Raw genomic sequence first — 13,224 nt, forward strand, 5'->3', positions numbered from 1 at the left:
TGGCAGTTTCAACCAATCTTCTTTTCAATCTTCTTAAAGAATCTGCCCATACTTTTCTCAACCTTTTCCACATTACCTGGCCTATGCTGCTGGGAGCTGGTCGACGTTCTTGATGGCTTAGAATGGTGGCGTGTTTGATGCTCATCTTCAGTCGGCCGGTAGAACTGACTGTGCACGTCATAGGGGTTTCCAGCCGTTGCTGAAGGTTGCTGCTGCTGAGCAGCCTGACCATACTGATAACTTGAGTAGCCACCCTGAGGTTGGGGTGGAGCGGCTTGACCGGAAGCCAAGTAGTCTGGGTACTGGGGGTGTACGTGCTGGAGAGGTTTGTGGGGCTGGGTAATAGTCTGATAGAATTGGGCTCCTGGACTTTGCACCGGAGGTTGCTGGCCGAAAATGTGAGCGTTGGGGTCGCCACTATTTGGTGAGTAAGTTTGCGCAGCGAGTGAAGGATGTCGACTGCCATCCGGACTGGTCGCATTTGGAGGTGGAGGTGAAAAGCCAGTGCCGATTGACGTGCGTGGTGAAGGCACTGCGTGGGGTCCAAATGACGGTTGAGATCCTGCGTTTGGCCCAAAGGAGGGAGGTGCTGGACTGGTAGTATGAGGGCCATAAGGCTGGCCTGGAGGAGATCCATAATGCCCGTATGCACCTGGCTGAGGGCCTGGAGGTACGCCATAGTGCTGCTGCGGCGGCGGCGGCGGCTGATGTGCGTACGGGTTGTCATGCATGGCCGCCGAAAGCCCTGTTCCGTCATCACCATCAACTGGTGGTGGGGTGTCCTCACGGTGTGCAATGGGCTCTGGGGCAGCAGGAGCTGCTGGATTGTAAGCTAGAGGGGTATAATTTTGATCTGGTTGTAAGCCCTTCACCGAAGGGTCCGCGTCACTAGCAGGCTGCTGGGCCTGAGGTGTAGCCTGAAGTGTCGGAGGAGGTGGTGGCGGCGGTGGTAGTTGCGCACCGTGAGGCTGCGGTACATTGACCTCCTGGTGTTTGCCCTTATGGTATGCTGGATCGGATATGGCAACATTCTCCAGGTTCTGAACGACGGGACTGACCACATCGTGGTGGCCCGAGTCTGGTTCTGGATCTATTTCGTCTAAATCCAGCTGATGGCGATCTAATAACCTCTCGAAGATGTCCAGAATCAGCTTCGCATCCTCTTGCATCCAGAAGTACAAGTCGATCGTATGTATTCTATATTTGGTGGTCCCAGCGTCTCTAGGGTCCGCACTGGCTAAGCGCCATTCGTCCGGATCTCTACCACGAGCAGAGGAGGGAGAAGAGCCAGGCTGAGAAATACCATCGACCTCCAACGTCACCTTGGTAGGGAAATGCGAGCTATTGGCGATCTTGACAGTATCGAGAAAGCCATTGAAAGCTGCCTGGTCTGGAGTACCAGGATGAAGAGCGAGCTCAATGCGGGTGGTGTTTCGTGTAGAGTTAAAGTAGATATAGAAGTAAGATGACTTGTCAAATCGATGGAGGAAGGGACGTGGACTGGGAGCGGCGAAGTAAATATGTACGTCGACGAATCTGTATATGACGAGACGTTGTCAGAACTATGAGATTCACCGAGTGTTTATGGCATACTCACACCGTTGCTAACGTCTCTTCGCCAGGGAAGGGTGGCATGCTGTCGAAGTGAGGGTCGTGGGTTGAGAGGAGAGGTCACGCATCAATGGAGTTCAGCAATAAGACTACTTCAATTTCAGCCTGCAACATGATGTCTTCAAGAGGGCATGTTGCGACCCAACACAATGGGAGGCTGCAAAGCAGAAGGGACTCGTGGTGGCACTGGTGGGCGGCTATCTGATGCGTGCGTCTGGCTTGCGTACGCCGTGGTCTGTACTCCGTACCCAGTAAGTACTACGGAATGCCCCGCCAACTTTCCAAGGTAATGGAAGGCCCAGCCTTGTTTGGGCATCTGCTGACGCCGCCTTTCCGAGGCCCACCGGTCACGTGCTATCACGTGCTTAGCCAAGACGCCAGCACGACGATAGCCACTGCTGTAGGTTATGCACAGGTCACTACATAACTGTGCCCTGCATACTCAGGTACACAATAGCAGGCAACAGGCACATGGGCAATAAGCTCAACCTGAAACGACGGGCTTCGCTCTCCTTCTGCCCATATCCAATGGTGCTTCCCGGTCATCATGCAAAGACCGGGACTTGAATTCTTCGTCTTCACCTGGAATCCCAAAAGAGAATCTTGACGACTCATCCTCGCCATCCTGCCATTCATTTTCTTTCGATGGGCCATTCCATACAGCCTCGCCGCTGTTTGCAGGGTCTCTGGAGCAAGCAGGAGTACCAAACTCAGTCACAACAGGCTCGCAGACCAATGCAGATTGGGAAAAGCTCTCCCAGCCTAACCCAGAAGATATCAAGACTTTGTATTCTCTAAATCAGGACCAAGCTCAGTTGGATGCCGCCACTCGCATGCTTGAACAGTCCAAATGGAATCTTTTCGCCGAATGGTGGAAGTTCGTCAGTGACCAGGAAACCGCACTTCTGACGTGAGGAAGAAGGCATATACCGACAGCTCGGCTCGTTTTGTGAGTGAAGTGACGATCCTGAATAATCTGGTTACCAAACTTCAGTCCCAGATTGACACGAAGAAGCAGCAAACGCCATGCAAGTTGACTCCGAGGGCGTCATTATTTCAAAGAAAGGACCCGACGTTATGCAATGCCGGTCTGGAAAGTGGATGGCCCGGTGACTATCTGTCCAAGCAGACGGTGCGGCTTGACGATAAGCTATCGAGCGATGAGCGTGTCTCGATCCTAGAAACCTCGTCTGCACCGTTCAAGGATCTGCTTGCGTCAATCAAATCGACTTCAGCTATGGACGACTATTTCATTTATTCGTGCTCAAGTCTTCAACCACATGTAGAGGTATATCCCGTGGAGGTTCCAGCGTAGTTTTGCTGTGATCTAGAGACGGGCCCTGGGAGCCTCGCGTGGCCCATAGTACATAATGTATTTGATATCCCAAGTTCGTATCTATGGATCAGATTGCTCTTTCGAGGTCCGCCAAGGGAAACACCAGGCCACGCAACTACTAACCACAGCTGTGCGTGGACGCAGCGACACAATTTTGCAAAGGACGGATTGAAACTCTGGACTAACCACGCATGGCCACCACAATCGATAGCCAACCATCTGCATAACAGGCTGATCGATATAGCTCTTCCAGATGAGCACTCATTGGAACGGGCGCTCCATGGAGAAGCGGAGTACCGAGCATTGTCGTTCTTCTGGATGGGAAAATACTAGGTAGAACTTGATGCAGTGCATTTCCCAGCGTCTGAGGCTGGCCACCGCCAGAAGGACTGCGCAACGCAGCAGGTGTAGCTTGCGTGGTCGTCGCACTGATGGACGGTGGGACGTGTGACTGAATGACCTTGATTTGAGCCTTGCTAGGATCACGATCAGGAGAAGACGGGAGGTAGACTCGCAATGGGATATTCCGGATTTGGCCTGAGACCGGCACGAGAGAATTGTGGATCTTGGAAAATGTCGGCAGATCGTTGTCTTGGGTTGATTTCCACAAAGCCTTGCTCTCCTGAGCGGACAGCGTCATGATGGGCTTGGCGGTCCCTGAGCGCAAGAAATCCGCTTCCTTGACTGAATTGATAAAGGAATCGTGAAGAACCACGGGAGTTGCATCGGGCAGGATAGGGCTGGGATTCTCTGAGGAGCCTTGGGTGAAATGCAACGTCAGCTGGAAGGGAAGAGGGGCCGCACCCGAGCTTTCGGGGCCGGCATCTTGGGTTGACAGGACGTAGACGTCGTAGAGGAGCCCCAGCGGAAGATGCCATTTGAGCGGCACGTCGTCGAAAGTGAAGTAGCCGTGATATGGGGACACTGTTTCAGGATCCGCGATCAGAACGGGCGAAAAGAACTTATGCAGCTGCGGGAGCAGAAGAGGCAAATAAGACAGACGTGGATACGCAGTCTAGGATCGCTGTATGTCAGCCTTACCTGATCCACTCGTTGATCATTAGGAACTGTGGATGGGATGCATAGCTACCCGACATCAACGATGGGAAAGGAAAGACTCACCAAATATGGGTCGGAGGTGTTGAAAGTCCGGCACTCTGATGCTGCCAGACGGATTTCTAACGGCAGTCGAGCATTCCAGACCGTCCGCTGCAAGGTTTGCAAAGCCTCGCCTTGGCCCATGATGGTCTAAGGGTGGAAACTCGGGAGGATGGAGGACTCGGATGCTCTTCCTAGTCTGTGCTGAGGGCCTGCTAAGCGGATCGATGTGTTGGCGATTCGATTGGGAACGGGAGACGCTGTCCACGCGAGAGGTGATGACTGTTTGAAGAAGTGAATATGTTGACCAGGCAGAGATGGATTGAAGTGATTGGGACAGACAGGGATGAGTTGAAACAATCCAGCCACACTGGGTTTCGGGAAGTTCAGGAAGTTCAGGAAGGCTGCAGGGAGTGTGCAGGGAGTGTGGCTAGTGAGGCCAGGAAACACCTGGTACGAGAGGTACATACTCGTACTCCGTACGCAGGCCTTCACCACGGAGATGGCCCACTCCCGGAATCGATGTTTGAGGTTCCGTCTGGAGTGACACAAGGTGCAATGGATCTTCCCCGTATCATGCACATGCATTGGATAGTTGCGGTTGATCGCGGCGCCAGCGCGATGGAGATGGACTCCGTTCTCACGACCAGGTACGAGGCACGACGACTGAGGATGGTATGGCGGACCAAGTCCTCCTGTTTTGGGTCCAGGGGCTTCGTGCGCAGCAAAGCAAAGGCAGTGCTCCGTCGAGGTGCAGGTGAATGGGTACAAAGCCTTTTCCTCCTCAGTTGTTGCCATCTCCGTCCTGGACACGAGAGGCGGATAATCTACGGGTGAAGGTGTATTCTAATTTCTATACCCACTGTACTCCGTAAGGCCGTTGAGATGGACGTCTCCCAGGGGACCTTAGCTGTCGATCATCATGGCGACTCCGTACTTTCTGCAATCTCGTCGGGCACGCGGTCGCACTCCGGAATTCATCAAGAGAAGCAATCCCGTCAAGTTGGGTAAGCTGTGCCGAGTCCAACGTACTCGTACGAGGAGTCACTAGTTAGCCGTAGAACATTCAAGGAAGAAGGTATTGCTTATTTTGGCCCATCGACTAGCCTGTGGGCCGCCTTAGGAGATGGATACTCACAAGGCGTCCAGCATCTTCGCTTGAGCTCAGAGTCCAGATAGAGGGCTTAGGCTTGAGGCTATGCAGTAATTGTGGCGGAAGACCAGGCTGCCTCTTTCGATTGTTATTAGCACCTTCAAACATGTTCTACTCCGGTACTCCGTAATATGCAGCACTGCCAAACATGACGATCTCCAGCATTGATCCCAGCACCTCGTACTCTCCTCCTGGGGCTCATTTTGGGTCCTCTTCCTCAGGCCAAGTGCCGGATGGGAGTCGCAGACATTGTCCTTACAAGGCGGGCACTATTCTCCGCCCCAGCTCGGAGGTACGGGCTTTGATAGGATGCCAAGTCAATGGCAGCTTCGCTGTACACGCGCATTCGGCGGCAAATGTGGTGGCTGCTGCACTAGAACTTGGGCTGGGACTGGGGCTACAAATTGGGAGCGGGCGGTGGTGGAGAGTACAGGATGGCGAAGCCTCTTAGGCATCAACCCTGACCTATGAGTAGTCGTAAAGGTGCGAGGGATAGTACGGAGCACCCAGGAGCCAGAGATGGATGAACAAACTTGTCAAATGGGTGTCTTCCTTTTCTCTCGATCTTCTATACTCGTACAAGGGTTGAGAGGGCTTAAGAAGAGCTTAGGCACTGATATCTAGGTATCCGTAGTCCCGACAGCCCCTGAGGGAAACCCGTGACGCGCCACATGAAAGATACTCGTACTACGAAGTCAGGCCACGCCTTGATTTCTTGTACAGTAGTACTTGAGATTTTTCCACCCTCACGAGGTGAAATTGGAACAGGTCGTGAGGAAAAGGCATTCATGTGGCAGTTGTTGTCAACACCACACGACCTGAGCTGGAAAGTGCAGGTTGAAAACATACGAGTACGTACAGCACACTTGGTACGGCCAAGCAAAGTGCCACTTGATATGTTCAGGGAGTTCTACGTTCGACATACTCGCAAGCACCGATCTTCAAGGTCACCGTTTCAACAATACGAGGTAGACGCCACCGAGGATGCTGGTTGCAGATAATTTCGAGGCGAGCGGTTAGGTTAGGAAGGCCTCCTTTCCTACCTTGCTGATACCGTAACCTCATACGAGTGCTCCGGACGGAAGCAGACACATGTCCAGGACATGTCCCATTGAAATTAAGATCCGGGATTATGGCTTGAGGCTAGCTTCAGCCAACGTCCAGCTTGATTTGGGTGTTCGCTGATGAACGACTCCAGCACAAGAGAAATTTGACATGATTCACCTTGCGGGTGTAGCATTCATGGCTACCATGGATCGGCAAGCACCGACTGCTGTCAACGGTCCGAATCGTATGAACCAGGTAGAATTCGGACATGCTGGATTGTTCTGCAGCGGACTTGGTGGAGGTGTAACCGCAAGTGGCAACCGATACACTTCAAATCGGACATGTCAGATTCCGTCAATGTGTGGCTTGCGAAGGGAAAGGCCAACATCTTGACTCTGGGCTCTATGGGGTCGGTGCCTTCGTAATCCTGCCAGTTGGCAAGTTGCAACATTTCATGGTATCAAGCTCTCGTGTGGCGTACAGCAAACGCGGGGGTTGGATTGGGTAACGATGTGATGACTGATGAGGCTGGTCTTCTGAGACCCAACAAGCGTCAGCTCTACTCGTCTTTTTGGAGGACATAGGGGATAGCCAGGTGGTGAGGGACTTGGGATTGTTTCCTCGTTGGCATGTTCCTGCTCCCGCTTCCGCAGGCGAGACTGGATTTCCATTATCAAATAAGATATGTGTACTCCGTACTCTGTAAATTGAGCAGAGGACCGAGAAACGCAGGAGACGAAGGGGGAGATCGCTAGGGCCAAGGGGGTACAGATATCCGTGGGTTCGGCGAGAAAGGGCCCTCTCTCATTCGAGGATTCGGGCACCTTCGCAGGTGGGGTGGAGACTGAGATTGTCCGTCATGCCTTGTGCAGCTGTGGTTCTCAAGCTCCGGGACGATCCCAAGAGCGACGGCCGGGGATGACAATGCTGCAGAAGGTCAGACTCGAAGACTTGGAGACGTGAAGGGATGGCCTGCGCAGCGGCAAGGACGGGTTCCCCGGACCAATAAGGGCCACAAGGCCTAGGATTTAGATTGAGCCTGGGGGGTCTCGGGGCTCCAGTTTTGGCGAGGCTCCAGGCTGTCGCACAGAATCAGTGGGGATTAGTGGGCACCGGTGGGCACTAGCGAGCCTCGTTGGGGGTGGGTGGGCCTCCCGTGTCAACTACAAGTAGCAAAGTGCTGTTAGGCTCGTGCCTCTCGCCCTCCGAGCCTAGGTAGTTGGCCCTTGCTGGAACAAGCTAAGCCCCGATCGGATGGCTCAGACATGCTGGAAGCTGTGCTCCCTGGGGCCCCTAAACAAGCTCCAGGTGGACTCCGGGCGGGTTCCAGGCCGTAGGTTGTAGGTGCAGGTGCAGGTGCAGGTATGGTGCAGGCATGGTGCAGGTCCCAGCTTCTAAGCCGGACCCCAGTGCCTAGTCCGAGGAGCTGTGTTGCAGGCACGAGAGCAGAAAGAGGAATGAAACCCTCCTTTTTTCTTTTTCTACACCCGCTGAAACGATCTTGTGGTGGTGGTGCTTTGCAGGGTTACAGGCATCGGTTAATACTGGTTGGTGTTCACCTACCAAGGCTGTCGTCAAGGCGCAGACAAATCCGGGTTGTTAACTGGTACTCGTACGAGTAGTCGGGTCCTGGACTCCTGGCCTGATTGATGCTTCTGCAGTGGGACCTCCAGAGGGAACCCTCTTCGCCGAGACACCCTAAAGCCACGGCAAGATCTAGAGTCTAAGACGCGTGCAGTTAGGTCGTCGGCTACCCGCCTAGGATGCAGTTAGTGGGCCTGGGCAGCCACGACAGGCCCTCGTCCGCTTGTGTTGCCATCTAGTGTCTAGTACGGACTACTCGCATGGAGACCTATCACCTTCACAAGGTTCTGCCCCGTGGCCTTAGGCGTGTTCAGTGGCTACGAGTGTACGGAGTCTCTGTCGATTGGAGATCGATGGTGATGATGGTGATGGTGATGGGAAGGGTGTGAATCGTGATCTCGGGTGTGGTGCTCGACTTGGGGCTGCCAGGGTCTGGCAACGATGGACTCATGGGTGGTTCAGCTCCAAAAAAGCTCATGCACGTCGCCCGTTTGGAAATACCTGTTGTCCACAGAGAAGCCATTCTACTCGGGGGCGGACTGACTTTGGTCAACGTCTTGTCAGTGCAAGCTGTCACTACCGACTACTGACTGGGAGTCACTGCTGTCCATACATTCAACTGCAGTACTCGTACTTGTAGTTAGCTGCTGCATGTCATGTCATGTCAATATTGACGTTGGGTCCCTCGTGGCCCTCCGTTTCCGCTTCCCCTGCCCCTTCACCCCTCGCCCTCCCCCTGCCCTTCCTATTCTCTTCCGCTGTCACAAAGCTGTCATTCTTCCTTAATCCCCCCCCCCCCCCCTGTCTGTCACTTTCTGCCACGCTGCCCTTCCCTGTTCACGCGCAGCTTCAACAAATCCGGCGCCAGAGCCAGAGCCAGAGCCAGAAACACTACGGCTCTATGACTCTACGAGGACGAGTACAAGCCTCTCCTCCGCAGGTCAACAATCCTGACAAGTGCAGCGCCTTCGTGCTCTTGGCATCTTCTTAGTTTCTGCCTCCGCCATGCCCTTTGCTTGCGTTTCCTTGCCCCTTCTTTCATCTGACACTAATCCTAGTTCTGCGGTCTGTCTCTCTCAAAAGCATAAGTACTCTGTCCTCGGTAAAGCATGCGTGGTGGTCAATGGTCGGTCATACGCTGCATAACGGGATCGCCACTGACATCCCAGCCTAATTGTGCCCATTCAGCCACCCTACATTCATACCATGGACGCCGTCCAGACATACGAGTACAGAGTACAATACTACAGTCTACACGTCAACGAGTCTACGGCTAGTCCTCTGCTACCACGACGCCTGCCGAGTATCTACCTACTCCTTCCTACTCCGTACCTGGTGCATTCGTAGACTCGTAGCTAGCCAGCTTACAAGGTACGGAGGACGCTTCGTCTGTTGAGTCTTGACTCTTCACACCCCTCCTCTCTCGCCTTCGTCCTCGCCTCCGTCCCTCGCCTTCGCTTCTCTAGCCGCTTCCTCTCTCCTCGTCTAATTCTTGAACAATCAGACTCTCAGCCCTCCGGGCCTCCAAAAGCATTTCCTCTTGGCGCCTTCCCATCCTCCATCCCGTCCTGTCCTTCGTTCCTGGTCCCCCTTCTGCCTCACCATTGTATTGCATTGCCTGTGCTTTGCTGTGCGTGCTGAGATCGTCTTCTTTAATTCTCCGCCCATGCCCACCTTGATTTGACCTGCTCCTCTCCATCCAACTCATCAATTCGCCCATCACCTCAAGGCTTGCTCCGCCCACGGACACTCGCCTCCATATCTCTCGGTCTCTCGGGTCATCGTCCATTTCCACAGCTGCCTCAAGTATCCGCCTCTCTACCCAGGATTTCCTATCCATCGCCATCAGCCAAATACTGACCTTGCTGCCACTTCTCACCACTCCTCTCCACAAATATATTTCTTCTTCACCTTGTGGCACGCGTCAACCAAACCTCTCTCTCGACTAGTCCACTCGTATGACGCACTGCACTGACCCCGGAAACCCGTGGCCCGGTATTCCGTCGTCTTAGTTACTGCCATGTCGTGAATCCACTGTCGATGTGTTCTTCCAACCTCTACACCTACTACGGCACTCCGACCTCTATTCGTCCTTCGTCCCTCTAGGATATACTACCCAATCACCATCACACAACCCCATTGAGCTCTCTCATGTCAGCTCATCCCGGTCCTGACCACCACCACCACTCCTCCTACCACTCTGTCTGTTCCCTGCACTAGCCAAAACGCTGGCCCCGGTTCAGTCTCGATAGGGCTGACAGGCATATTACCGTGTTTTTCAAGTTTCCCACACCCCTGCTCACCCTGACCATCGACACAATCTGCCGGTCCAGCCTACGGCCATATATATGTCCCTTGGATACTTATTTGCTGTTCAAGCCAAGCCCATCTCATTCAGAAGACCTTCTACACTCTATTCAACCTCACGATCATTCTCCTCAATCATCCAATGATCTAACTACAACACGAATCATGATACCATGGACTGCCTTTGGGACGACCGACTGTGATCCTGACTGGCGTATTGAGTTGAATGAACACAATCTTTTCCACTATGTTGAACGCGGTCCAACCCAGTTGACTCGTGGTCTGGACTCAAGCATGCTTGAGCAAGCCTCGGAACGCCAGTTTGCCATCTCTCAACTCGGCCTGGTCAGCGCCGGCTTTGAGGTCCAACATACGGAGCGCATCAAATTGACACTGCAATACCTCCACAACCACTTCACCAATCATCAACCCGAACCCTCACCGCAACGTCCAACCTCGCCATATAGGGAGTATTTGCCCGATTTCAGCTTGTCCAATTTCTCTACGCCATTGGACCCACTCCCACCATTCAACTCTGAGCCAGCAACCATCACTCACATATCACCCCCTCCAACAAGCCCAACACCCAAGATAGATACATCTTCAAGGTCGCCTTTGGCTCTTGTGAATCTGATGAATCCAGAACCTGCCAAGTCCAGGCCTGGCAAGCGCAAGTTCTCGGGCACGCACAGCCCATCTCTGATGGATCCCGACTCACCGGAAAACCTCTTCGACGATGAAAACGAGATGCTTTATTGCAGTACTTTGGATTATGTCCGAGCATCCAAGTCTCAACTTGAGCAAATGACGAGGACTCACAGAGAAGCCCGAATGAGACGACCCTCTCCGTTGAGAAAACCCTTGGTCCATCGCCGAGCAAGAAATGCGTACGAGACGGAACAAGCTGAGACCGAGGCACACCTACTCCTAAGCTTTTCACAGTATCGCGCAAGAGTTGGAAGCTGAATCTTCTCGCGACTTCAGATTGCCGTATATCAGACTCTACTGATCTCGATGGACTTGCCACAGGAGTGGGTGTGTACAGCACACTCTATCCATGCATGTGATTGGCTATTTCGGCACCTTTCTTTCGATCAAAACAACCTCATGATGGCGCCGAGACCGGTTGCTCATTTAAATGGTATCGGATTGATCTGGCCAACGTGAGGAAATGTTATAGATTGTTTCCGCAACGTCTCACATATTCTGGCGAGATGCCTGATTCGCATCTTGGGACCCACAGTACCACCAAGAAACTTTGCAATAAACTGCTTGGACTCACGGATGTGCCGGTGGTGGATGAGCCAAGAACTGGACTCGTCTGACCGTTGAGCAAACTTGATCGTTGCATTTTTGGATTAATTACATTCCCTTCACGACTTTACAAGCGATGGCGCTGGCCGGTGTACTTGTCTACTTCTGTTTTGTGACTTGGTTCATACGCAATTGATTGCTAAGGGTATGAAGATTTGCTTTCAACTGTTTATATTTCAGGGTGCGACTGGGCTTACCGCATTTGTTGGCCTTGGTCTAGAAGCGAATTGATCGCAATGAGTTGTGAGATACATCTCAATGGAGACGAGTGGGCAAGGCCAGCCATTTGGATTTCACCATGGTGGATTTTGCCTTGATAGCATTCCGACTCGATGGCTTGATCGGAGAACGTACAAATTACTTCCTTATCTCCTTACCTCTGGGGGACGGAACGACAGCTCGTACATTGCCAGTCATCTTGTAATTTCCCCCCACTTAGAGTTGAGTTCGCAATATCCATGCCTGCGTACCGGGGTCATCCTCTCCAAAAGCCATTTGCTTCCTTTCCCCGTTTGGATGTGATAGGGTCAAAATGATGAGCACCACTACGGAGTATGCCGGTTGAACTGGCCCGACTCTCGCGTCGCTGTGTCCAAAACTGGTTCGCTCAGCCTTCTTCGTCCGTCGGGAAAGGCGACGCGGTAGGCTTACGCATCATAAGGCGCAACAGTACGGAGTGCATATGTGCTCGGTCCATTTTGCAAAATGCTGGCGTGGGACCACCAAGGACTGGAATGAACTGTCCGTTAATTTGGACAATTATGATCATCAAAGAAAGGCCAAATCTACAATTTTCAATGTCCGTGGCTCCGTGCCGCTCTGGGATCACAATGTTGAGAAAGTGCGAGCAGCTTCAGGCATCAGGAGTGCGGAGTGCGTGGACTCGATTACACCCGCACTCAGACGATGTGGGCGGAGGCGTATTATGCACGGCGTACCTGTACATTATTCGCATGAGGCCACAAGGCTCCGGCCTGGCTTCTCGTCGATTACTATCAAACAGACCATGGTCTTGATCGGCGCCACTTCCCATCCGTTCCGATCGCGTACACATCCAAAGCCGGTTTCAGAATTTGAGGGCCCCTTGAGGGTTCTCATCTCACCTCCATAGCCTTGTTCACTATCAAATCCGGTGCATTCTGTATCCGTACACAGTCTCCGTGTAGGGAATGGTGAGATCATCTCACACTCAAAAATCCTCGTTCCGTCCGACTTCTCTAAGTAGCCTCGGAAACCTTGGCCCTGCAAATTTCTCTTCAGGCCCGGAGAATGTTCGAGGTGCGTGAGCTGGCAGCGAGGCGTCAGAGGATCAGCAAGAAGATCCGTCCCCCTGTGCAAGACAGCACTCTACGGCTTACAAGCAATGCTAAGGTCTTTGTTAAGGTCTTACCTAGAACGAACAGGTTTGATGTCGTTCTCGCTAAGACTCAGGCGAGAGGCCGAGGCAATTCTTCGCAGAACCTTGCGCAACATTGATTAGAATACCACAAGTCCACCTTGCTTTCATCAGTAGTCCGTGGTCCGTGCTGCGTACGGAGCACTCGGAAGTAGAGTAGAGTAGCAGTCCTCCAGAGTGAGACAACAGGCGGCGACTGTCCCGGAAAAAAAAAGGAGGGGCCCTGGAACAACTGATAATCCGACGCTCCTTCCCGTCATGGACGCTTGCCCGTCCCCTGCCCTGCCCAGTGTGGGCGCCAGTGCGACACGCTCCTGCTCCTGCATCTCTAAGGTAGATTCTGTGTGTGCATTCCTTCCTTAAGTGGGAGAAATGGGA

At 53.0% G+C, this 13,224-nt stretch overlaps 3 protein-coding genes across 3 annotated transcripts; 1 reads left to right on the top strand and 2 right to left on the bottom strand.

The window, feature by feature from the left end:
• Positions 1–8: 8 nt before the first annotated feature.
• On the bottom strand, positions 9–1,635 carry A1O9_12936 (uncharacterized protein; the record flags this gene model as incomplete). The annotated part of the gene is made up of 2 exons (XM_013398146.1): positions 9–1,536; positions 1,598–1,635. The coding sequence occupies 2 exons, from the start codon at positions 1,633–1,635 to the stop codon at positions 9–11; spliced, it is 1,566 nt and encodes a 521-aa protein (XP_013253600.1).
• A 1,493-nt stretch (positions 1,636–3,128) lies between these two features.
• On the bottom strand, positions 3,129–4,189 carry A1O9_12937 (uncharacterized protein; the record flags this gene model as incomplete). Its single annotated transcript, XM_013398147.1, has 2 exons — positions 3,129–3,962; positions 4,070–4,189. 2 exons carry the CDS (start codon positions 4,187–4,189, stop codon positions 3,129–3,131), a joined length of 954 nt encoding a protein of 317 aa, XP_013253601.1.
• Positions 4,190–10,301: 6,112 nt separating this feature from the next.
• A1O9_12938 (uncharacterized protein) lies at positions 10,302–11,102 on the top strand (the record flags this gene model as incomplete). The annotated part of the gene is made up of 1 exon (XM_013398148.1): positions 10,302–11,102. One exon carries the CDS (start codon positions 10,302–10,304, stop codon positions 11,100–11,102), a length of 801 nt encoding a protein of 266 aa, XP_013253602.1.
• Between the last annotated feature and the right edge of the window lie 2,122 nt (positions 11,103–13,224).

This window comes from Exophiala aquamarina (genome assembly GCF_000709125.1).
Source record: "Exophiala aquamarina CBS 119918 chromosome Unknown aczIA-supercont1.34, whole genome shotgun sequence".
Lineage (NCBI taxonomy): Eukaryota > Fungi > Ascomycota > Eurotiomycetes > Chaetothyriales > Herpotrichiellaceae > Exophiala > Exophiala aquamarina.